Source organism: Chrysochloris asiatica, unplaced genomic scaffold (assembly GCF_000296735.1).
Source record: "Chrysochloris asiatica unplaced genomic scaffold, ChrAsi1.0 scaffold00001, whole genome shotgun sequence".
Lineage (NCBI taxonomy): Eukaryota > Metazoa > Chordata > Mammalia > Afrosoricida > Chrysochloridae > Chrysochloris > Chrysochloris asiatica.
The window spans coordinates 51,643,490-51,666,203 of record NW_006408519.1 but is presented as its reverse complement, the minus strand read 5'-3'; the positions used below and the strand labels follow the sequence as shown (position 1 = coordinate 51,666,203).

Here is a 22,714-nt window from a genome sequence, read left to right as displayed (position 1 = left end):
TCCATCCACACATCCATTCACCATTCACCCACCCATCTCCCCGTCCATCCATCCACCCACCCACCCACCGTCCACTATCTACCCATCCATCTATCCATCCCTCTGTCCTCCCATTCATCCACAGAGCTCCAGAAGAACCTCTAGGGAAAGAGAAACCAGAAGCTGGGCTATTGAGAATGAGGAGCCATCTGGACGAGGCCCTGCAGGATGAGGAGGACAGATGGGGAGCATCACCTGGAGACTTCCCTAGTGAGGAAGGTCAGAGGACAGTGTCGGGCCAGGATGCCAAAGGGTAAACAAGGTCCTGATTCAACCAGCCCCAGCTCCAGAGGGAGGGGGTACAAAATACCCTCAGCACTGTCCAGCACGGCCACACACAAAGCGGGCACTGGACAGGGCTCCAGCCAAGAGGACCTGTGTGCCCCTGAGGCAGAGCTGGACTCAAGGGCAAGCTCATCAAATGCCAAGGGTAGAAGAAACAGAGGCAGATTACCCAGGATGCAAAGTGACCTGTGCTCACTCACTAATCTGCAGTCCTTGGTGACACGTGTGACATGGTTCACTTCAGATTAGTGAGCAACACAAGTCAGCTGATGCTCCCCTTGCCCACTGGGTCCTCCATGCCTGTCAGGGGCTGTCCGTTCATAAAGAGGCTTTGATTCTGTAGGAAGATGCTCTGGGGTTGGGAGAGACAGATAGCAGCCAGACCTAGAAACAGAATCATTGCTATGCAAACATGAGCTGCCCCCCCCCACCACACACACACACCCCGCCACCCCGGAGGGAGTGCAAACAGAGGGTAGGGCTGTGGTGACCCTTGGCTGCTGGGGAGGAGTAATGAACATGTCACCCATCCACCCTCCAGACTGGGACAGCCGGTTCCTGCTGACGCTCAGGAGGGGGTGCCCGAGGGCCTGGGTATAAATGGGGCTTGGAAGCCGGAGTCTCCAGATTCCAACACTCAGACCGGACGATGGTCTGGAGCTGGGCCTCGCTGCCCCTGCTGCTCCTGACAACTTGGAGCTCGGGTCATGGTGAGCAGGGTGGGAGTCCCCTGACCCTTGCCTCCAGGTATTTCCCACCTCCTCAGTCGGTAGGGCTGGTGGCCAGGGCTTCCTTCGCCTGTCCTGGGGCAGGGCTCCTGGCCCCTTCTCCAGGAAGAAACTGAAGCATAGACAGATGGAGTGCTGGGCTGGGCAGAGAAGGATTGTGGGCTGTCTAGGCAGTGGGGAGACCAGTGGGGTTAAGTCCAGAGGCTGGGCCCCCCACCCCCTTCCTGGAGCCCCTCCTCCTACTTCAGTAGCCACCTGCTGAGGCTCTGCCCCCTCCCCCAGCCTTCAAATGCTACACCTGTGAGAAGCCGGTGTCGATTTTCTCATGCAAGAGTGTTGTTTACTGCAAGCCAAAAGACACAGCCTGCAAGACCACCCTGATAACCGTGGAGTCAGGTAAGACTGCCCACCCCCCCAGTGCCTCCCCACCCTCCATGACTGCACCTGTACAGTCCCTTCCAAGCCCCTCTCAGGAGGAAAGGGCGCTGAGAAGCGTGTGGGGGGCGGGCAGGAAGGGAACCCCCTGGGGGACCCACCCTGCCCCCCTTAGCCTCTGTTCCTCCCTCTCAGCCACACCCATGCCCAATACTGCCCAGAACCTCCCGGCTAATCAGTTGGTACCCTATGGTCTAGGAATGGGTGGGAGGCAGGGCAACCTCCACAGCAGTTTTAGGGGTGGGGCTGGAGCTGTAAGGTGGGGAGATGGGGTGAGGAGGCGGCTGACCCCGGCTGACCCAGCTCCCTCTGCAGAATACCCCTTCAATGGGAAGCCCGTTGTGACCGGCTCTTGCTCCACCTCATGTGAGGCCACAGACCCCGACAGCATCGGTGCCGCCCAGCCTGTCTTCTGTTGTTTCCACGACTTGTGTAATGCTGCTGGAGCGATCCCGCGCGACACCTGGTCACGCTGGACAGCAGGCCGGGGGTCGCGCTCCCTTCCTGACAAGGCCTCAGATGGCCCCCTGCCACTCCCAGAACTTTCAGACAATGAAGAGGAAAGGGTAGGGGCTCCTTTCCTTCCTGGGCGCCTCCCTGCCACCCAGGCCTCTTGGCCCCATTCCACAGATGCAGAGACTGAGGCCTAAGGAGAAGCATGCCCTGTGCTTTCCCGATAGCATCTCAAACTAGATCCCAAGATTTCAGAGCAGGGAACATTCACCCTCAGTCTCCCCTCAGACCCTGGGGGGCTGGGAAGCATGTCCTTCCAGGGTTTGGTTCTGGACCTGCCTAAGGGGTTCTCGGGTGTTGGTGAGGTGGTGTGTCTGTGGCTACATGTCCACGACCTCGCTCTACCCAACAAGGGCCCCACTGCTTCCTCATTCAAGACAGCTGGCAAGAGGCGAGTCTGAGGTCACAAAACCACACTGAGCCCAGTGCAAGCAAGACCCCGATGTCTACTAGAGCCATCCACTGACCCACCCCGCCTCCTCAGGAGCCTAGAGTGCTCAAGCTCCGGGAGACCTGAATCCCTCTCACAGCCCCCATTGACCCTCCAAGGGTAACTAGGGGTCTGCGTACCCTGAGAACTGGCCTGCCCCAGGGATCTAAGGGCGGGAGGGGGCACCTGCCCGAGCGTGGCCCAAATTCTGTGCAGCAGAATCTTAGGGTCTAAAGCCCGGAAGGTCACCCCGCCTCTTGACTCTGGGCACTACTGACCCCTGAAGCTACCAAGTTGGGGGAGGAAGCAGCAGCCAGTCTCTTAGGAACCCACAAAGCCTCGTTGTGGTGAGGAAGGGTTCAGAGGTCAGGCCCTACGCTCCTGACACACACCTGGGGGCTTCCCAGGGAATGAGTGTCCCGGAAGCAGTCCCCAGCCAGGTCTGTAGTGGGGGAGACTGCCTGGCCTCGACTTCCCCATCGGAGCACGGATAAAGGCTCACGTTCTTATGTGGTGTAGGTGTGCTGGGCAGTGGAGACAGTGCACCTGTGTGGCTCCCTGCCTGCAGTACAGCATGTAGCCAGGAGAGGGCGCGCATGTCCCAAGTCCACCATGTCCAGCACTGGGAGGACTTCTGATACCGTTTGGGCAGGGTGCTACACCCACATCCCCTGCCCTCACACCCAAGGCCTCTACAGCTCAAAACCCTGCCATGAAACCCCCCACAACCATCCCAGAGAGGCAGCTGGGAGAGAGGCCACAGGTGGGAACCCAGGGGGGTCATAAATGAAGGGGTGGGAAGCTGGCCAGCAAAATGGGTGAGGGGGTTGGTGAAGGACCACTCCTACCACTCCTCCCCACCCTCCTGGGTGGAGGACCATGTGGGGTACAGTGCCTTGGCCCGGGACACACTAGTCCCCAAGTCAGATGCTCCCTGGGCAAGCCCGTTTCCCCATCCATGAAGTGGGCCACCACCCAGAGGTCCCAAGACTGCCAGATGGAGTGGGAGGAGCCCAAGTCCTCTCTCAGTGAGGCTTCAGAGGCGGGGACCTGCATCCCTAGGCTCTGAGGGGGATGTGGGGACCCATGGGTGTGCCCACTGATAGAGCACACAATGCCCCCCTTCCCAGCACAGACTTCTTGGACTCCGTCCACCTGGGTGTCCTCCCTGGCCCTCTGCAGGCCAAGGCCCCATGGGGTGCTTATCTGAGTCTTCCCTCCAGGGATGAGAACCAGAGTCCATTTACCAGTCAACACGGGCAGTGGCCGACCCAGACTCACAGTTAGTCTCATCAGACCCAGGTGGCTGCGTCCAGGGGCTTGCCTAACTCCTCTGGCCTCATCCCCTGCCCTGCAGCCTGGTCCTTATCCCAGAAAACATACCAGGACCCCTTCCTGGGTGGAAGCATCCCCTGTCCACACTCCCTCAATGAGGCCCTGCCCCAGCACGCTCGTATTTAAAATCCTTTAATCTTGCACTTTCTTTAAATAAACATTGATTGCAGCTTTCCCGGCAGGTGTAAGGCAAAAACAGCTTGGGAGCAGGTACGGGCAGCCAGGTGGCTCTGGCCTGGGCTCTGCAGGTCCCTGAGGGGCATCCAAGGGCTCCGGCCTGCCTGGGGGCTGGTGGGGTGAGGGCAAGGGCAGAGCCAGGTGGACACACAGCCCGGAGCATCCATACAAACACAAACATGCAGCAACCCCCAGGGCCCTCCAACCCATGACCTGGAAACTGAGGGCATCAGGCAGTGCCCTAGGCTGGGGGTCTGTCCCTTCCCTCCTATTCCCTACTGTCACCTTGGGCAACCAAGAGCAGCTGCCAGGCAGGACAAAGGGACAAGAAAGACCCAGACAACTCTGTCCCAACCCCAGCCTGCCAAGGGTGGCAACCCCTCAGAGCAAGAAGCGGTGGGCAGCAGGGAAGGAGAGGCAGTGAAGGGAGGCACAGGGTCCTGGAGTGGGCCCCCTGTCCCCGGCTGCCCCCTCCCTGTTCTGTCCTCCCAGAAGCCTGCCTGAAGTGGAGGAGGCAGTGCTGGTGGGCCGCCCACTCCAGGGGTGCTGGCCTCCTCACATCCTTCCCCCTAACCTGCCCAGGCCTCCAGTTACCACCCTGGACTTGTCCTCCTCACTATCCCCAATTAGGTCAGAAGCCCCTGCCAGGACCCCATGACGGCTTTAGTCCCACCTTGTCACACCTGCCCCTCACAGACATGGGATGCCCAGCTCCATTGTTCAAGCCCAATCCCCACTCACCCTCAGGGGCAGCCCTCCCTCTGCTCCCCACCGGGGTCGCCTTGGCCCTCACTGAGGGCTCTGGGACGTCTGCTTTGCCTGTTGGCTCCAGCCTGGGTAGAGCTGGTCAGGGGGTCACATCACCCTGGAGTGGGGACTGGCACAGAGAGGCATGAAAAGCCCAGGGCCAAGTAGGCCCAGGCTGGCCTGAGCTGGAGAGCGTGGAGGTGGTGGTCACTGGTCCTTGGTGGCGCTGCTGAGCCCACTCTCGGCGCGGAGCAGCTGGCTGCTGGCTTCATTGTAGGCAATCCAATGCCGCAAGTCTTCAGGCAGCTCCGGGGGTTCCACCTGTGGGGGAGATAAGGCTCTTGGGACTCCACACCCTCCAGGTCTTCCTCCCACCTGAGCACCCTCTCCCTCATGCTCTTTCCAGGGCCTCTGTGACCCCATCTCTGAGACCCTGAGATTTCCTTCCTGTGGACTCTGCCTCACCAGGGGCTTGAGCCCTTGAGCCCAAGTGTGAGGCTCTAGCTGAAGGGAAAGGGTGGAGATAGCTCTTGTCAGTGGCTCACCCCACAGATAACCACCTGGTTAGCACTGAGCCTGACCACCCCAGTCCACCTTCCTACCTACAGACTCAGTCATTTGTGACCGGTTACAGACTGGACACTAGGGAGGGGCCAAGCAGATGCTTATGCTACCTTGAGCATCATCAAATCTGAGCTCCTCAGTGTAGACTGGGTGCAGCCAGGGAGGCAGGAACAGCCCAGACTACACACAAGACCCTGGACACTTGGGATCCTCCCTGGCTCAGGATGGCTCCTGGCCACTACCTGGACCTCCCGATGTGGTGCCATCAAGGTAGCAGGGTCCATGCTCAACACCTACCCAACTCGGACCCCACCAGCCAGACAAGCCTGATGACCTTCCTGGCAGAAAAGCCCCTCTCCTTCCCCCTCCTCCACCTTCCCATTCTGGCTGCGGGAGGTGGCAGCCCCTCTGGGAACTCCCGTCACATGAGGTGACCAGCAGAGCTCAGCACCATAGACTGCGTGCAGCGCAGGGGTCCAGGAGTCAGCGGGCACAGGAAACCAGGAGCTGTGGCATGGCGCTGTGCATCCTGGGCAGGCCCTCTCTGAGCCTCAGTCCCGTCCCCCCAACCCCCCATTCCCCCTCTGAAGTGGAGGAGGGGATGAGGTTGCATCACCCTCTGCCAAGGCAGCCCTGTCCAGGCGCCCAGGGGTCTGGCGGGCCCTGGCTGCCAGCATGGTATCTTCAGTCACTTCCCCACCTTGGTAAACATCACCACAGCGACCCAGCCTCCCCAGGGCGGGGTTGCCATGCCTCGGGAGCCGCAGTGCTGGGAGGAGCAGGCCCAGGGGGAGGCCTTGGAGTCCCAGCAAGACACTAGCCGCCACCTCCCGCTGCCCACCCCCCCTCCAACAACTCAGGTATTAAGAACGCAGGCCCCCGCTCTGAGCGATGAGGCAAACATGCAAACCTCCTTTCACTGTGTCCCCCAGGTCCCCAGTCCTCGGTTTGGGGGCAAGGGCCACAGAGGGTGGCTTAGCATAGTGCCAAGCGCTATGCTCCTGGGAGAGACCTGGACTTGTTTTCCAGTTGAGGGAGAGTGGCAGAGGTAGATGTGACAAGTAGTGGCAAGGGGGGAGGTTGACAAGGCAGACAACTAAGAGTTTATTGAGGGACCCAAGGAACCCACCCCCACCCCCCGGGGAAATGCATTAAGAAGGCAGGAGGCTGTTTCCAGAAGCCCAGAGGAGACCATGGGTGGAGGAAGTACCGGGCAGGAGGCGCCTTGCAGGGGTTGGAGGGAGGGCCTAAGGGCGTGGTCCGGCTAGGGAGAGAGGGGTCTCACCCTGCGCTTGCACAAGTGTTGCACGACGCGCTCCGGCGAGGTGCCCAGCACGTGCTGGCGGGAGCGCAGCAGTGCGCACACGAAGCCGTCCCGCAAGCTGACGAAGCGCGCCTCCAGGTAGAAGGCGCGGTCGTCCCAACCCAGCAGGCGGGTGCGCACCTCGAAGGGTTCCAGCAGGCGCAGCGAGCGGCGGTAGCGCGCGCAAGAGGCGGCCAGCACGGCGCGCGCCCCGAGCGCGCGCAGCGCCCCAAGCACGCCGCAGCGGGTCAGGTGCGCGGCGCGCGCTACATCGGCCTCGCGCAGGTAGCGCGCGTTGTTCATGTGCAGCAGCAGATCCAGGTCCGAGGGCAGCACGCGGCCGGCAAAGCGCTGCTCCGCCAGCAGGTCGCGGACCGGAGGCTGCAGCAGGCGCGCGCGCAGCACGGCGCACGGCACGCGCACCAGGTACCAGCCGTCCAGCATCGCGAAGTAGGCGAGCGCCAGAGCCAGCGGCGCTACCAGCAACCACAGCATTGCGGCGACTGCAGGCGCGGGGCACTGCGACGCCCTCTGCACTAACGGCCCCGCTTCCTGGCCGGAACCGGCAAGCAGCAGCCGGACTGAACCACCTCGGAGCCGGCCGAGGGGGAGCCGCGCCGCAGGCCACCAGGGCCGCGAGCCGCAGCCCCACCCGCACCGCCGGGCTCCCCCCGCGCACAATGGTGTAGCCCGTTTGCCCGCTCCCTTCCGCCCCCTCCCCGCCGGCGCCTTCGCGGGCTGGGCCTCTGAACGCCGGTTGAGCGCCACAGCGGCATCTGGCGGCCGCAGCTGGCGCTGCGGGGTCGCCAAGGGCCGTGGGGTGGGCGCGAGCCCCTCGCTAGGCGTCTCACTGGCGCTGGAAGACTCGGACTGGCCCGAAGGTCTGATCCCTAGTCTTAGCAGGGGCAGAGGCTCCAGCGCTCCTCTGGTCCAGGTTGCGGGACTCTGCGAGGGAAATGGGAACAACCCGGTTCCCAGCATCGCATCTGATTGTTTCTATAGTAACTGACCGGGCTCGACTTCTAGCGCTCCCACACCCGCAGGCTAAGGACCCCAGTGCGCACGCGTCCAGCTCGGGTCGCACCAGTTGACTTTATACACCTATTTGGTCAGACACCTTTTTGGTGCACCTTGAAAGATCCAGATAACCCCGAACTCGTCCCCAGGCACCCCCAAACCCTTACCGCTTTGGGAGGGGAGAAATAACGTGCAGGGCAGAGGGAGGAAGGGCGGAGTCAGGCCGGGGAACGTGACTCAGCAGAGGCATTAGAGGTGTCTCCCCGCCGAGATTCACTTGCAATGCGGGTCCAGTAGGCCTCCCACGCTGTTGAATGGCTCGTCCTTCTTTCTTCGCTGCGTGGTTACGGAGGGCAGAAGCCTACAAGTCAATTGTCCCCACTCAGCCCCCAGCCTCTGCGTAGTCTATGACTCCTAATACCATGCTGCGGGGCCCCAAGGCTGCTCAAGAGAACACGCCCCAGGCCAGGCCTGGGCTAGGACCCCAGGTTCTCGTTGGCCAGCCTAAAAGAGGAGCTCCCTAGCGCTGCCACTGTGGTGGGACACGCTGGGACTGGACAGAGATCTCAGCCGACAGACTTTGGTCGGGCTTGGCTTGTAGGGCCAGCAGCTGAGGCAGAGTAGGATCTGGGTGGTCCTGGGTCCCTGCACACAGCACAATCAGTCCCTCTCAGGACAGTTCTAGCTGCCCTAGAAAGCCTAGCTGTAGGAAAGTCTTCCTCAAATTGCTGACGATTGCCCCTGAAACTTCCCTTTCTCCATCCCAGAGCTGTCTGTTTAGCTTGGTGTCTGGGCTAGGGGTCACAGTGAGGTCTGGGGTGAGGTCAGGGTCCAGTGTGGGGTCCTGGTTGAGGTCTGGGCTGGGTTCTTGTTGGGGTATGGGTTGGGATCTGGACTGGTGTGCTGGAGGGGTCTGGATCAAGGTTGAAGTCAGGGTTTGGGGGAGGAGGGGTCAAAGCTGGGATCTGGGTTGGGTCCTGCTTGACCCGCTGTGTGTGGTCCACTCTGAGCCCCATCTAGGGCTTGGGCTCTTTCTGTCCTTGTGGGGGTAGACAAGGTCAACCTGGAAGGCGAAGGACACTTCTCTAGGGACTCCAGCTCTTGCTGTGCAACCTCAGACACACTGCTAAACCTCTCTGTACCTCATGTGAGGCCCTAAATATGAAACCTTATGTGAGGCCCTAAAAGCCTCAAAGGAAAAAATTTTAAACTTGCATATTAGAAACACACAAGTGTCAAACTCCTGCACCCCACCCTAAAGGGCCCCTACTGCTATGATAAGCATCCCTGCGTCTGTTACTACACCCCACCCCTGAAGAGCTGTCAGTGCAAAGATGTGATAACTGCAAACTTCTGCTTCTCTATCCAGCTTGCTTGCTTGCTATCCCACCCAAAACTCAGTATATAAACCCCTCGCTATGAGACCCCGGGGCTGCTGTCACTTTCCGAGTGTCTCAGCCCCTGCTGCAGGAATAAAGCTCTCTGTTTTGATCTGAATTCCGTGTAGCGGTGCCGGTTATTTGGGTACAACACCTCACAAGTCACTTGTGACCTCCCGCCCCACCCCCACCCCCCAGGACTGCCATGAGGACCTACCCAAGGATTTGCAGGAAGAGAAGGTTCCGAGCCCTGCCCTTCTCCCCCGCCCCTACTGTGCCCTGCGGCATTCACTTCATCATAGTTATGGAGCCCCAATGTGGCCCAGATTCAGGACCCAGAGGTCACTGTGGCCTGGCTGGGCTCTCCTGGGAGCTGAGAAGGCAGTTGTAAGCTGAGCAGGATGAATCCATAACCGGCTGCAGGTCAGTGAGCAGAAGTATCAAGCAGCCCTCTGCCTTACAGAAATGTGTATTTTGTTGTCTTAAAATTTACAAGGGTGCCCGCCCTCCACCACCCACAAGCCCTGCCCCGTCTCTGGGACAGCCCCTTTACTCCTTGGGGTTCCTTCCAGGGTCATACTGTGCTGCCTCCAACCCGGTGCATGCAGTCTGATCTCTCCACCCCTCAGGGAACCAGGGTGGACAGCTGTGTCCTGTGTGGTCGTGCAGTGGGTCATAGGGTCACTTTCAGATACTTAAAGGAACAACTAGGAGTGGGTCTAGGGGTGGCTCTGAGGTCCCCACCAGCATCCCTTCCAGTCCTGAGTATTACCCAAGCTGGTGCTATCATTTGAACTCTGGGTGGTGCAGGGTGGTAGAGGTCAGAGCCCCCCACACCAGCTCTCAGTGTCTGGTGGGATGACTGCACCCCTGCAGGCCTCTCCCCACCCACCCTAGCACGTTGCATGCATACACACCTTGGGTGACCTGTTCTGGGTTCAGGGATGACCTTTGTTTGCCAAGAGGGCACACAGACCTGGGGCCCCAGGGCAGGACTTGGAGGGAATGGTGAGTCCAGCTGCACCCTGCTTCTTCCTTAGCCGCTCCACCCCAGGCACTGAAGGCTGGAATCTACCCCACCCCTGTTCTCTGCACCGATTGTTCTTGAGCTCCTGTCACGTGGAGGTCGCTGGCCCAGCTGCATTCTTCCGCTGTCCTGTGGAGGACCAGTCACAGAGACCCTATCTATGAAAACTGGCTGGGCTGGTGGTTTCTCCCACCTGGGGGCTCCAGAACCAGGGGAGAGCACTCGCCCCTCCGCCCCCATCCCCCGCCTGGCTCCCAGTAAAGCACGCACCTGAGAGAGAACAGCATGGAGGGGGCTCCAGGGCAGGGTCCACCGAAGGACGGAGAACCATCAAGGCCAGAGCTGTGGCCCGCTGGAGAGCTGGCTTCTCAGGAACCTAACCAGGCACTGCTTTCTAAGGACCACCCCGAGGCAAGAAGAGCTAGATGGTCCCTAGCTACCACTAGCGAGGCTGCGGACTGCTCTGAAGGGGATCGCATTAGAAGGTCCTAGATAGAGCGTGAGAGACACATGGAACCAAACTGACAGTCAGAAGCAAGAGCGGGCTTACCGCTTGGAGAGAGGCTAGTGAGAATCCTGAGACTGAACAGGTCACCCAGCAGGTCTGGAGCTGAACTCACCCCCAGACTGTTTCCAGCCAAGCACAGGCAGGTCCACAGGGGGAGCAATACCGGTAGGGAATTACATGTCCTTCTCAACCATCTGAGAGCCAAAGGACAGCATTACCTGAGGACAAAGTTCAGAAGCATAAGGAAAGAGGCATGGGACCAGGGAACACAGGGAGGAAACGGGAGGAGTGATGTCACATTGTACAGACCCTCAGTCAATGAGGAAACAAAATGCATATGAATTGTTGAATGGGAAACTGATCTGCTTTGTAAACCTCCAACCAACTCAATAAAAAGAGGTCACCCTGGCTGGGAATGGACGTGAGAGGTCTGTTGGGAAGGAGGCTAGTGGGTGGGCCTGACCCTGATGATGGCGTGGCTGGGGCCCTCAGTGCAGGCTTCAGGAGACCTGGGTCAATTTCTTCCTCCATTTCCTGAAATATCCTCTCTGAGGAGGTGCTGAGCAGACCAGTCCTCAAGCTAAGGCTGACGGTCCCAGAGGGATGCTGGGAGCCCCATGCATCTTGGAGGTCCACCCCGCTTCTTGCCAACCTCACCCTGGCTGGCACGTGCAGGACTGAGGGGTCACCCTGGGAGGTTGTGCTGCCCCTGATACCTGCTAAGGTACCTCCAGTACCACATGCCTGCCTGGTGGTGGGAGGCAGCTGCAGGCACTGAGCCTCAGTTTCACCCCAGCGCGAGCAGAGCTAACCCTGTTGTACCTGCATTCCTGGCCCACAGTAAGATGGTGGCTGGGGTAAAGCCACTAAGCGCTTAGGTGGTGGCAGGTAGCTGATGCCAAGTCACCAGAAGGGAGCTAGAGGGGTCCTAGCAGGAGACAGGGATTTGGGAGTCATTATTAGCCTGTGGTGAATTTTACAGCCACGAGACTGCTGAGTGTCTAGGGGGTGAGCTCGGATCCAGGAGAGAACCGAGGATTCAGCCTGGCCAGTTAGGAATCACAGGGGAGGGTAAGGAAGGAGGAGAGGAGTGGGGGCAGTTTTGAGAACCAAAAAAAGAAAGTGAATTAAGGGAGAGGGAGTAATCAAACTACATATTCAGTTCCTGTTGTTGCTGTAACAAATTACAATAAAGCCTGTGAAAGCCAGAACCATGTGAGGTGGAAACCAGTCAGAGAGGGAAAACTCACATATTGGCCACTAAAGCGAGACAGCTGCCTAGCCAACCAACTGGAAGAGATCCATATTTGTGCCCATTCCAGATACAGAAATCATTCAACAACATCATTAACATCACAGGCAAGTAAAGTTTTGCTGAAAATAATTCCAAATTGGTTGCAACCGTACAAAAACAGGAAGCTGTCAGAAATTCAGACAGGATTTAGAAGATGATGTGGAACTAGGGATAGCATTGTTTTTGTCAGGTTGGTCTGTTGTCAGCAGGAAGCAGAGAGCACCAAGAAGAGCTTTACTTGTGTCTTATTGACTATGCAAAGGCATTTGACTGGGTCATGACCAGCTATGGAAATCATTGCAAATTTGGGGAATTCCAGAACACTTAACTGTGCTCGTGAGGAACTGGTACATAGACCAAGAGGCAGCTGCTCGAATAGAACACAAGGATACTGAGTGGTTTAAATTCATGAGAGGTGTGGATCAGGGTTGTGTCTTTTCACTGTATTTATTCAATCTGTATTCTGAGCAAATAATCCAAGAGGCTGGATTATGTGAAGAAGAACATGGCATCAGGATTGGAGGAAGGCTCAGTAACCATCTGTGATACACAGATGACACAACATTGCTTGCTTGTTGAAAATGAAGAGGACTTACAGCCTTCAGTATAGGTTACAACTCAACGTACAGAAACACAAACCCTCACAACAGGACCAATAAACAGCATCAGGAGAAACAGGGAAATGATTGACGTCAGGGATTTCATCTTACTTGAATTCACAGTCAACAGTTAAGGAATCAAATGACGTAGTGTATTGGGAAAATCTCCTGCAAAAGACTTCTAAGTATTAAAGGGGGAGTGTGGTGGCTCTGGATAATAAGCACTGGACTACGACTTAGTTTGAGGACTAAGGTGCACCTGACGCAAGCCATGATCATTTCAATAACCTCATATGCAGTGAAAGCTGGACAGTGATTAAGAAAGACCGTAGAAGAACTGATGCCTTTGAGTTCTGGTGTTGGAGGAGAATATTGAAAGTGCCATGGGCTGCCAAAAGAACCAACAGATCTGTGTTGGAAGAAGTGCAGCCGGGGTGCTCCTTGGAAGCCAGGATGGCCAGATTTTGTCTTTCTTACTTGGGATACATTGTCAGGAGGGACCAGTCACTGGGGAAGGATATCATATTTGGTCAAGTGGAGGGTCAGAGAAAAAGAGGAAGCCCTCCCAATGAGATGGATTGGTTCAGTTGCAGCAGCAGTGGACTCAAGCGTAGCAATGAGTATGAGCTTGGCCCAGGACCAGGCAGTGTTCCATTCTGTTGTGCATAGGATCACTATTTTGAGGACCATGTTTTTAGTAGCCTCATGTGTATGTGAAGGTTGGACAATGCATAAAAGAACTGGTCCACCCGAATCACGGTGTTTGTGGGAAGAATATTGAAAGTATCACGGACTACCAGACGTAGAGATCGATCTGTCTTGGAAGAAACACAGCCAGAATGCTCCTTAGAAGGGAGCGTGGAAGACTTGGCCTCTCCTACTCTGGATGTGCTATTAGAAAATACCAGTCACTGGAGAGGGACATCGTGTTTGATAAAGTAAGAGGCTTTGCTGAAAATAAGACCCCCAATAAGATGGGCTGACAGAGTGGTGGCAACAATGAGCTCAAATGTTAACAATTGTGAGGAGGGCAGAAGATGGGGCAGGGGTTCATTCTGTTGTACACAGGGTTACTGTGAGTCAGAGCCAACACAACGACACCTAGCAACAACAACAAAGTGAGTGACCGAAAAGTAGTCAGACTGCACCCTGTTAAAAGATGGAAAACCTGTGAGATCCAGGTTAAACCTGATAGCTTAGAATGGGCTAACCGTTCTGGAGAGCAGCAGTGTGAAAGGAATCTTCCAAAAGCAAAGCCACTGTCCTGGACTCACCTCCAACTTCCAGTGACCCTAAGGACACAGTGCTCCTTAGAGGCCACGATGGCCAAACTTCGTCTCTCATACTTTGGACATATTGTCAGGAGGGACCAGTCGCTGGAGAAGGATATCATGTTTGGTAAGGTGGAGAGTCAGAGATAAAGAGAAAGACTCAAAGTGATGTGGATTGGCCAAGTGGCAGCATCGATGGACTCAAGTGTGGCAACAGTAGTGAGGTTGGCCCAGGATCGGGCAGTGTTTTGTTCTGCTGTGCATAAGGTCACTATGGGTCAGTACTGACTCGATGGCACCTGACAACAACAACAACAAGGACAGATGACAACTGCCCTGTAGGGTTTTGGCCCGTCTTTCTCCCAAGGAGCAGTTGTCTCTCTTAAGTGCCGTCCAATCGGGTCTGCCTCATAGTGACCCACATAACATTTCCTAGGAGGGGCTGGTGTCACTGTGGGTTAATGAGCTGGACTGCAAAGTCGGTTTGAACCACAAGGTCGACGGTTCAAGCTCACCAGCTGCTCTTTGGAAACCCTATACAGGGTCGAAATGGGTTGGAATTGCCTCGACAGCACTGAACGCCAACATGAGGGGCTTCTGGGTTTGAACCGCTGACCTTCTGGTTAGCAGTCCAGTGCTTATCCTACAGCTCTACACCAGGACTCTAAGGAGCAGCTGTTGTTAAGTGCTATCGAGTCAGTTTCAACTCCTAGCAGCCCTGTATAGGATTTCTGAGGAGCGACTGGTGAGTTTGAACCACTGACCTTGTGCTCATCCTAGAGCGCCACACCAGAACTCCACAGAGAGCAGCTAGCGGGTTTGAACTGCTGACCTTTCAGTTAGTGGTCGATGCTTTACCCATTGTGCCATCAGGGATCCTTGAATGAGTCTGAGGGCACTAAAACGAAGGAGGAGGCAGAGCTGGTTCCCTTTCCAGGCTCAAGGGGAGAACCGGTTCCCTCCCTTTTCCAGCTTTTGGAGAGTGCCCCCGCCCCCATCTTCAAAGCGAACCACCCACCTCGGGTCCCATCTCACTTTCTCCCTCTGCCTGTTGTCACATCTCTTCTGATTGAGACCCACCTTCCTCCCTGTAATAAGGGCCCTTGGGGCTGGACAATCAAGGAGCCTGTCCCAAGTGCAATCACATCCTGTGAAGTTCCTTTCACTGTGTGAAGGAACATGGCCACAGGCTCTGGCATCAGTTACAGCCACAGCCCCTTCCGGGAGAAAGACGAGGGCCTGCTTCCTACAGGGTCACAATGGACGCCAGGACCAACCTGCAGGGGGAGAGGCTCTCAGCTGAAGTGGGGAGGAAAACGCGGGCCCAGTGGGTTTCACTGTGAAGGAGCCAGACCCCTGCCTTGGGCACCCCAGACTTTTTGCCTCAGGACCAAGTCCTCCTGCTGGGGGTGCACTGGAGGGGCCCCAACTCCTTCAGTGCAGGGGTTTGGTTCTTGCATCATAACATTTAAGATCCCAGGATCCCACGCCCATTCCACAGAAGGAGAAATTGAAGCTCAAAGGGATCCTGGGTCGAGGCCATGCAACGCCCAGCTTTTGGGGTTACCGTTCTGCCCCGCCTTTCCACCCCCAACTCCTCCAAACACAAACAACCCACTGCTAACGACTGCTAGTGGTGACCAGATAGGACAGAATACAATTGCTTCATAAGGTTTCCAAGGCTGAAATCGGTATGAAAGCGGACTACCACATCTTTCTCCTGAGCAACGGCTGGGAGATTCGAACCCACAGCTTTCGGTTCGCAACCGAAAGGCTTCCTTGCGCCTCTGAGGGCTCAGCTTTGGCACCGAGGCCGAGTCCTCCAGCGTGCTAGAGCGTCCCCGGAAGTAGCTGGGGGAAGGCGGGAGCAGCGGACCCTCGGAGAGTCGAGCGGGCGGCACTTCCGGCCAGTGCGGCGGCTAGGGTCCGAGGGTGAGTGGGGGCTCGGTCGGGCCCAGCGGCCGCGCTTTCTGTCTTGCCCAGCGCCTGAGCGTGCTTCGCCGGGGTCGGGCGTAGCAAACGCTTCCCCGCCCGGCTCTGGGCTCAGGAGAACCCCGAAAATCCCTTTTTTCCCGCCCCTTCCCCAACTCAGGATCCGTCTGAACTTCTAGTCTCCCAATCCTGGCTCTCCGAAGTGGAGGCTCCCCGACCCCCCCAGCCCTCCGTCCTGGACGCCCCCAGTCCGGAGGAACCCGTAGAGAGCTGTGCTGGGTTTCTTATCGCGCCCGAGCGCGGCTCCAGGCTTAGAAACGCCTTCCAAACCGGCTGTACGTGCCCCCGACCTCGCCCTGGGGCAGGATCGAGTCCGCCCAACGTCAGGGGCCTGCCCTGCATCCGCCCCAAACTAGGGGAGCCTACGCCTGGTTTGCTAACACCCCGCCGGGGAGGAGTTGAGATGTGCTGGAGGAGTGCACCCTGCGTTTTTGTGGGACCCCAGCGTAATTTTCTGTGTGTCCCCTGGGCCCACGGGAATTCAGTGTTCGCGGGATGGAGCGACATCCCGGGGAGCGGCTGGTGGGCTTGAACAGCTGACCTTGCGATTAGCAGTCCAGTGCTTTATCCTTAAAGTTACCAGACTGGGAGTCGCCTTCCGTCCTCCGGCCATGTCATGTTTTCTTACATTTTTGTCTTTGTTTTCATAAGTATTTTTTTTTGTTGTAGTCCTGATCCACAGCTTGATGTCAGAGTACTTTTGAATTTATTTTTTAAAGAGAGTTTTTTGTCTTAGAAGGGCAGCAAGGTTTCTGGTGGGGAGGCTCTGCCCTGCTGCTGAACCTCCCCGGGGAAGTGCCCTGCTCCTCTCTCCCAGAGCGCTGAGATTCTGTCCAGCCCGACCCGTTATTGTCCGATTCCATGTTTGCTGTTTTTCCACACTGGTTGGAGGGTGCATTCTGGCCTTTACGCCCCGCCCCTTCTCTGACCCCCCGGGGCTGGGAGGTGGAATGTGAGGCCCCTGAATTTACAGATGGGGAAACGGGTGGGGTTAGGGGGCTAGGTGACAGACAGGACTCTCTGGAGAGGACTCTGGCAGAGCTGGCTGGCATCTGCCTTTGGGCCTTTAGCTGCCTTAGAATGGATTTCCCTTTTCTCTGGAGTGACAGTCCCAAAGAACTACGATTTTATTCTCCACGGACTGGGTGTCCTCTAGCCTTGCCCACTGTATGACTCGGGAAAGCAGCCACAAAAAAGCAAAGGGCTGGGCGGGAAGCGAGGTGGGGCACGCGGGACAATGCCAGGTCTCTTCATGGGTAGACATGGTGGCTGCTGGTACTGCTGCTCTGGTGGCCTGGGCTGTCACCTCTGTGGGTGTCACGACAACACAGGTGTTCCAGGGGACGCTTCCAGAGGCCCCAGGTGGCCCGGGCTGTCACCTCTGTGGGTGTCACGACAACACAGGTGTTCCAGGGGACGCTTCCAGAGGCCCCAGGTGGCCCGAGCTGTCACCTCCGTGGGTGCCACGACAACACAGGTGTTCCAGGGTACCCTCCCAGAGGCCCCAGGTCTACTCTCCGTGACCTTTGCTTCTCCTTCCCTCCTTCAGTGCACTGCAGCGAGACAACCCTGTGTGCCCAAGGACAGTCAACCTTCAGCAGACAGGCCACTTGGGACCGGCCACTGCCTGGTCTGTCTTCAGGGAGAAGCCAAGTTGGGAGAGCTGCTATCAGTGCCAAGAAGGCTAGACAGTCCAAGGGCAGTGTCTCATCTGGCACCTCACCTGCTTGGTGCGGGAGTTGTGTGGGTGGGAGACCAGAGACAGTGCTGTTCAGAGAGCCTGGGACAAGCGAGGGAGGAGGAGGCCGCAGCCTGGCCCGGCATCGCTCCCTGCTGCACATGGCGTCCAAGCTGCCTGCTGGGAAGGCCCGAGGGGCGAAGCGGAAGAGGGTGGTGCTGACCCTGAAGGAGAAGATGGACATCTGTGCACGGCTGGAGAAGGGCGAGAACCGGAAGGAGCTGATGCAGGAGTACAACGTGGGCATGTCCACCCTCTATGACATCAAGGCCCACAAGGCCCAGCTGCTGCGCTTCTTTGCCAACTCCGACTCCAACCAGGCTCTGGAGCGCCGGCGCACACTGCACACACCCAAGCTGGAGCACCTGGACCGCGTGCTATACGAGTGGTTCCTGGTGAAGCGGGCTGAGGGCGTGCCTGTCTCGGGTCCAATGCTCATCGAGAAGGCCAAGGACTTGTATGATCAGCTACACCTCACTGAGCCTTGCGTCTTCTCGGGAGGCTGGCTGTGGCGCTTCAAGGCCCGGCACGGCATCAAGAAGCTGGACGCGTCCAGTGAGAAACAGATGGCTGACCGCCAGGCAGCCGAACAATTCTGTGGTTTCTTCCGAAGCCTGGTTGCTGAGCACGGGCTGTCCCCCGAGCAGCTGTACAACGCGGACGAGACAGGTCTCTTCTGGCGCTGCCTGCCCCGCCCCACTTCCGAGGGGGTCCCCAGGCCAGGCCCTAAGCAGAGCAAGGACAGGCTGACCGTCCTCATGTGTGCCAACGCTGCCGGCTCCCACAGGGTGAAGCCCCTGGTGGTGGGCAAGTGTAGCGGCCCCCGGGCACTCCGAGGCATCCAGCACCTGCCTGTCGCCTACCAGGTGCAGGGCCACGCCTGGATGGACAAGGAAATCTTCTCTGACTGGTTCTACCATGTCTTCGTGCCCTCCGTGAGGCAGCACTTCCGGACAGTGGGCTTGCCTGAGGACGGCAAGGCCATCCTGCTGCTGGACAACTCACGGGCGCACCCTCCCGAGGCCTCGCTGGTGTCCAACAACATCTTCACCATCTTCCTGCCTGCCGGGGTGGCCTCCCTGATCCAGCCCATGGACCAGGGAGTCCGACGGGCCTTCATGAGGAGTTTCCTCAACCCCCCCATCACACTGCAGGACTTCCACCCCCGCTACAGCATCCACGATGCCATCTTCCACGTGGCCTGTGCCTGGGGTGACGTCCCCAGAGTGGTGCTGCGGCGTGCGTGGAGGAAGCTGTGGCCGGCTGCCCTGTATGCCAACGGTTCCTCCTCAGAAGGCGAGGAGGCAGAGCCCCCGCGGACCCAGCCGCAGAGCAAGACTTGGAGCCACGTCATGGGGTTCCCGAAGGACAGTGCACCCCACGTGAGCAGCAGGTGCCACAAAAGTGAAGGCAGAGAGTCGGGGGAAGCTGGGAAGGAACCCCAGCGCAGTGGTGACGGCCACATGGGGGCTGCAGAGCCGGTCCAGTGGGTCTGTGAGGCGGGAAAGGCCCAGGGAGCCTGTCCAGAGGACGTGGGCGCCTGGGAGAAGGCTTCTGCTTCCTTTGACGTTGTCTTGGACTTTGCGGACAAGCACTCCTGCTTTACCGCCCAGGAGCGGGGCCAGCTGCACCTGCTCTATGCTGTCTTCGTGCGGCAGAGGCAGGCGTGGAGGAGGTGTGGAGCACCCGGGACTGCTGTCAAGGTGGAGGGCCCCCAGGTGTGCCCCTCTCTGCCAGCCACATCTGCAGCAGTGCCTGGTGACAGCTGACACGTGCTCCCTGCTGTTACCCTCGAGTTCTGCCTGGGCAGGAGCCACAAGCTGGTGCAGGTACGGCCCTGACTCTCCCAGAGATGGGGACCCTCGGACACGGTGGGGCTCTGCTATCAGGGGGACGCTGGCCCAGGCCGTGTGTGGGGACCGTTTCTCTCAGGTTGTGGGATTGAGAAGACGTGTCCTGGGAGGAGCCCACCCCGAACTGCAGCAGCGCCTCAGCCGGGTCCTCACGCAGAGTCCTGCTCCCTGAGCGTGCATGGCGGCCAAGCCATGTGTCCCCTTCCTTGGCAATCTGATCCCAGGACCCTTGTGGACGTAGTGCTGGGTGTTTCAGCAGTGGCTGGCCACCCTGGTGTTCCAGGCTGTACCCTGAAACCCCCTTCCACCTGCTCCGGGCCAGTAAGCAGGGACCACATTCCCACAGCCCACACTTCTGGCCTTTCTGTTACCCAGTCTGGCTCAACTCGGAGTTCTCGGCTGTCTGCACGCTGGCCATCACTCTGCCCGAGTTCCTGCCCCGACCCCGTCAACGCGGCAGCCACAGCAGCTCTCCCCATTTCCTCACCACTCCACTGTGACCTTCGCCCGTGAGCACACCAGGATGGAGGGAGGATGGGTTTGCAGCTGACTGTTTCATGGCCCATGGCCTCGGTTCCCGGGAAGAGATGCCAGCGCTGAAATACAGCCGGGCTGTGGAAGCTTGAGCGCTTTGCGTTCCCTGTGTCGGAGGTGATGACGTCATCCTGCCAGATTCTCGGCCGAGTCTTCCCAGTGTCCTCTGTCCAAGGGTGGTGGGTCCTGGTGGGCTCCTTCCTGTGGCATGGCTGTGTCCCTGCGGCAGAGCCGCGTGGATACTGCTCAGAAGTTAGACACACTCAGGACACACCCTCACACCGCACACACGGAGCACACCCTCATACAGTGCACACCCTTCACACCACTCACACGGAGCACAACCTCACCACACAGAGTGCATCCTCCACACTACACACATCATACGGTATGTACACACCCTCACACACCACACACGTTGCACATCCTTACATAGTACACACAACCTCACACCGCACACACGGTGCACACCCTCACATGATACACACCTTCACACCACACACACAGAGCACCCTCACACCGCACACACGGTGCACACCCTCACATGATACACACCTTCACACCACACACACAGAGCACCCTCACACCGCACACACGGTGCACACCCTCACATGGTACACACAACCTTACACCACACACACAGTGCACACTCTTCACACCATTCACACGGAGCACAACCTCACACCACACGCGGTGCACACCCTCACACGGTACACACACTACACTACACACAAAACATTCAGTGTGTACGCATACCACAACATGGTATACACACATGATGCACAGTTTCACTCCACACATAGTACACTCCCTCGCAGCTCAGTGTTGGCATCGGAGGGCTCAGTGTTTCCCTCTGCACCCCTCCACCCCCAAGTGACCACATTGCACTCGCAGGGTTTGGGAGACTGCCTGGAATCGACAAGAGGCCCTGGGGGCCTGGTACACACTAGACTCGACAAACCCACTGTGAATGGGAGTTGGTAGCCAGCCCAGGACGGCCGAGTGGGCCTAGCCCTCTGCTCAGTTGCTGGGCATCTTTCCCCAGGTTTGCTATGGCTGAGTCTCTGTGTAGAGATGTTGGTGTTGGAAGCTGCAGTTGAGGGGACCCTGGGTCACAGTAACCCCCATGTGCAGAGCGCAACTGCCCCAGAGGGTTATCATTGGTGGGTTATTCCGAAGCAGGTCACCAGCTCTTTCTTCAAGGTGCCTCGAACAGGCAGTCTCCGGCTAGTCTCTTAGTGCTTAGCCATTCGCACCACTTACAGGTAAAACAGTAGGTACAGGATTTGCTCTGAGATCCTTCAGGGAAAAGGGAGGTTGCTGACAATCTCAGAGGATCTTTGCCTTGGTTGACAGACTGAGGGTCAGCTCACTGCTGGTACCCTCTCGCACCCCTGGGAGGGTGTTCTGAAGAGGTGCCCTCCCCCAGCTTCCCCAACAACACCCAGGGTCGCTGACGTGCAACGCGTCTTTAACACAAAAGCCTGCCTCCTGCTGAAGGCTGCAGCGGGGACTCAGTACCTGGATGTGAGTCAGCAGTGCTGCACAGCTCTGCCTGGCGTCACACCTGTCACTGGGGGCGAGGAAGGGGGGGCCGCCCCCCATGCCACTTCCTGTCAACTGTCCCCCAAGATGTCCCTGACAGTCTGACTGGATGGGCAGGTGGCTACTTGTCTTCCAGGAACCAAGGAGAGTGGGGTGTGCCGAATCACACAGTCCAGACACTGTCCAGTCAGGAAAGCCAAGGCCAGTACAGGGACCTCCGTCCCAGTGGGAGGCCCCCTCGCTGCTGGGTGTGCAGGGGCAGACCATCTGGCCTGGGACCAGAAAGTACCCAAGCATCTGTCTCCACCACCCTGCTCACAGGCCCCCCAGTGCTGGGCACCCTCAGGAATGTCTCCAGCCTGGCTCTTCTCTGCTCCACACCCCCAGGCCCAGGTGTGGGGAAGTGGGCTCTGGCCACCTCTGGTCACTTGATCCTGAGGGCTATCCTCAGAGAACTGACCATTCATCTAGTCACACCATTCGTTCATTCAGTCCCTCATTCATTCATCCCCTCCCTCATTCATTCATTCACTCCCTCATCCACTTGTTTACACCCTCATTCACGCTCTTCATTCCTCATTAATTTATTGATTCCTTTGAAGTCCTTTGAGTCCAGGACTGCCCTCTCCTGGCTCAGGGGTCCTGGCGTGCTGCTTGGCCTCCCTGAGTCTCCTCCCCCTAGCCAGGTGGCAGATGGAGCTGGGATTCCAGGTCTCCAGGCCTCACCCTGAGAGCAGAATTGGGCTCAGAGTGCCCAGGTCCAGGTATGAGGGAGATGGGTCCTTGTGGAGGACTCTGACCTCTAGCGTGGAGGTGGCATACAGCCCTGGACATTGGAGGAGGCACTGGTGGCTCTGGTCTCCTTCACTGCCTGGGTCTCAGGAAGGCTAGACTGAAAGGTTCTCCCAGCAGGGGTGCGGGGCACTTGGCCCTGAATGCGGAAGAGGCTGGAGCCAGCTGTGTACTTTTTGGGTTGCACTGCGCCCTCTGCTGGACTCAGTCAGGAGTACAAGTAGCTTGATGGGAACCTCTGTAGTGTAGATGACAAAGTGGAGTGATGAGGGCTCAGGGCTGAAGGTGCCAAGGAACCCCACCCCCTGGGGACTTCCAGAGGTCAACAGCCTCACTGGGGATTCCAGCTGGTGAGGACCCTGGGCTCCCACTTCTCACACCACAGGGAATACGCTCCAGCTCTGGGTGTTTAAGGATGGCAGGGCTGGGCACAGCACTTCCTCTGGGCTATGTCACTGTACCAGGCACAGGGAGCTTGGACTCATGCATGCCAGCGGTATAAAGGTCCTGGGTCAGGGCTCACTGAAATCACAGTGAGAGAAACGGTCCAGATTCAGGAATCACACACTGAGCCCTGGCCCTGGTATCACACACTGAGCCCTGACCCTG

At 58.0% G+C, this 22,714-nt stretch overlaps 3 protein-coding genes across 3 annotated transcripts; 2 read left to right on the top strand and 1 right to left on the bottom strand.

The window, feature by feature from the left end:
* The first annotated feature begins 973 nt into the window (after positions 1-973).
* Positions 974-4,600, top strand: LOC102816768. Its single transcript, XM_006830853.1, has 5 exons — positions 974-1,043; positions 1,335-1,448; positions 1,803-2,053; positions 2,168-2,391; positions 4,435-4,600. The coding sequence occupies exons 1-5, from the start codon at positions 974-976 to the stop codon at positions 4,598-4,600; spliced, it is 825 nt and encodes a 274-aa protein (XP_006830916.1).
* Positions 4,601-4,896: 296 nt separating this feature from the next.
* Positions 4,897-7,074, bottom strand: THEM6 (thioesterase superfamily member 6). Its single transcript, XM_006830734.1, has 2 exons — positions 6,539-7,074; positions 4,897-5,010 (listed from the first exon to the last, which is right to left on the bottom strand). Exons 1-2 carry the CDS (start codon positions 7,049-7,051, stop codon positions 4,897-4,899), a joined length of 627 nt encoding a protein of 208 aa, XP_006830797.1. The 5' UTR covers positions 7,052-7,074.
* A 10,408-nt stretch (positions 7,075-17,482) lies between these two features.
* JRK (jerky homolog (mouse)) lies at positions 17,483-19,734 on the top strand. The gene is made up of 2 exons (XM_006830852.1): positions 17,483-19,139; positions 19,610-19,734. The coding sequence occupies exons 1-2, from the start codon at positions 17,483-17,485 to the stop codon at positions 19,732-19,734; spliced, it is 1,782 nt and encodes a 593-aa protein (XP_006830915.1).
* Positions 19,735-22,714: the final 2,980 nt, after the last annotated feature.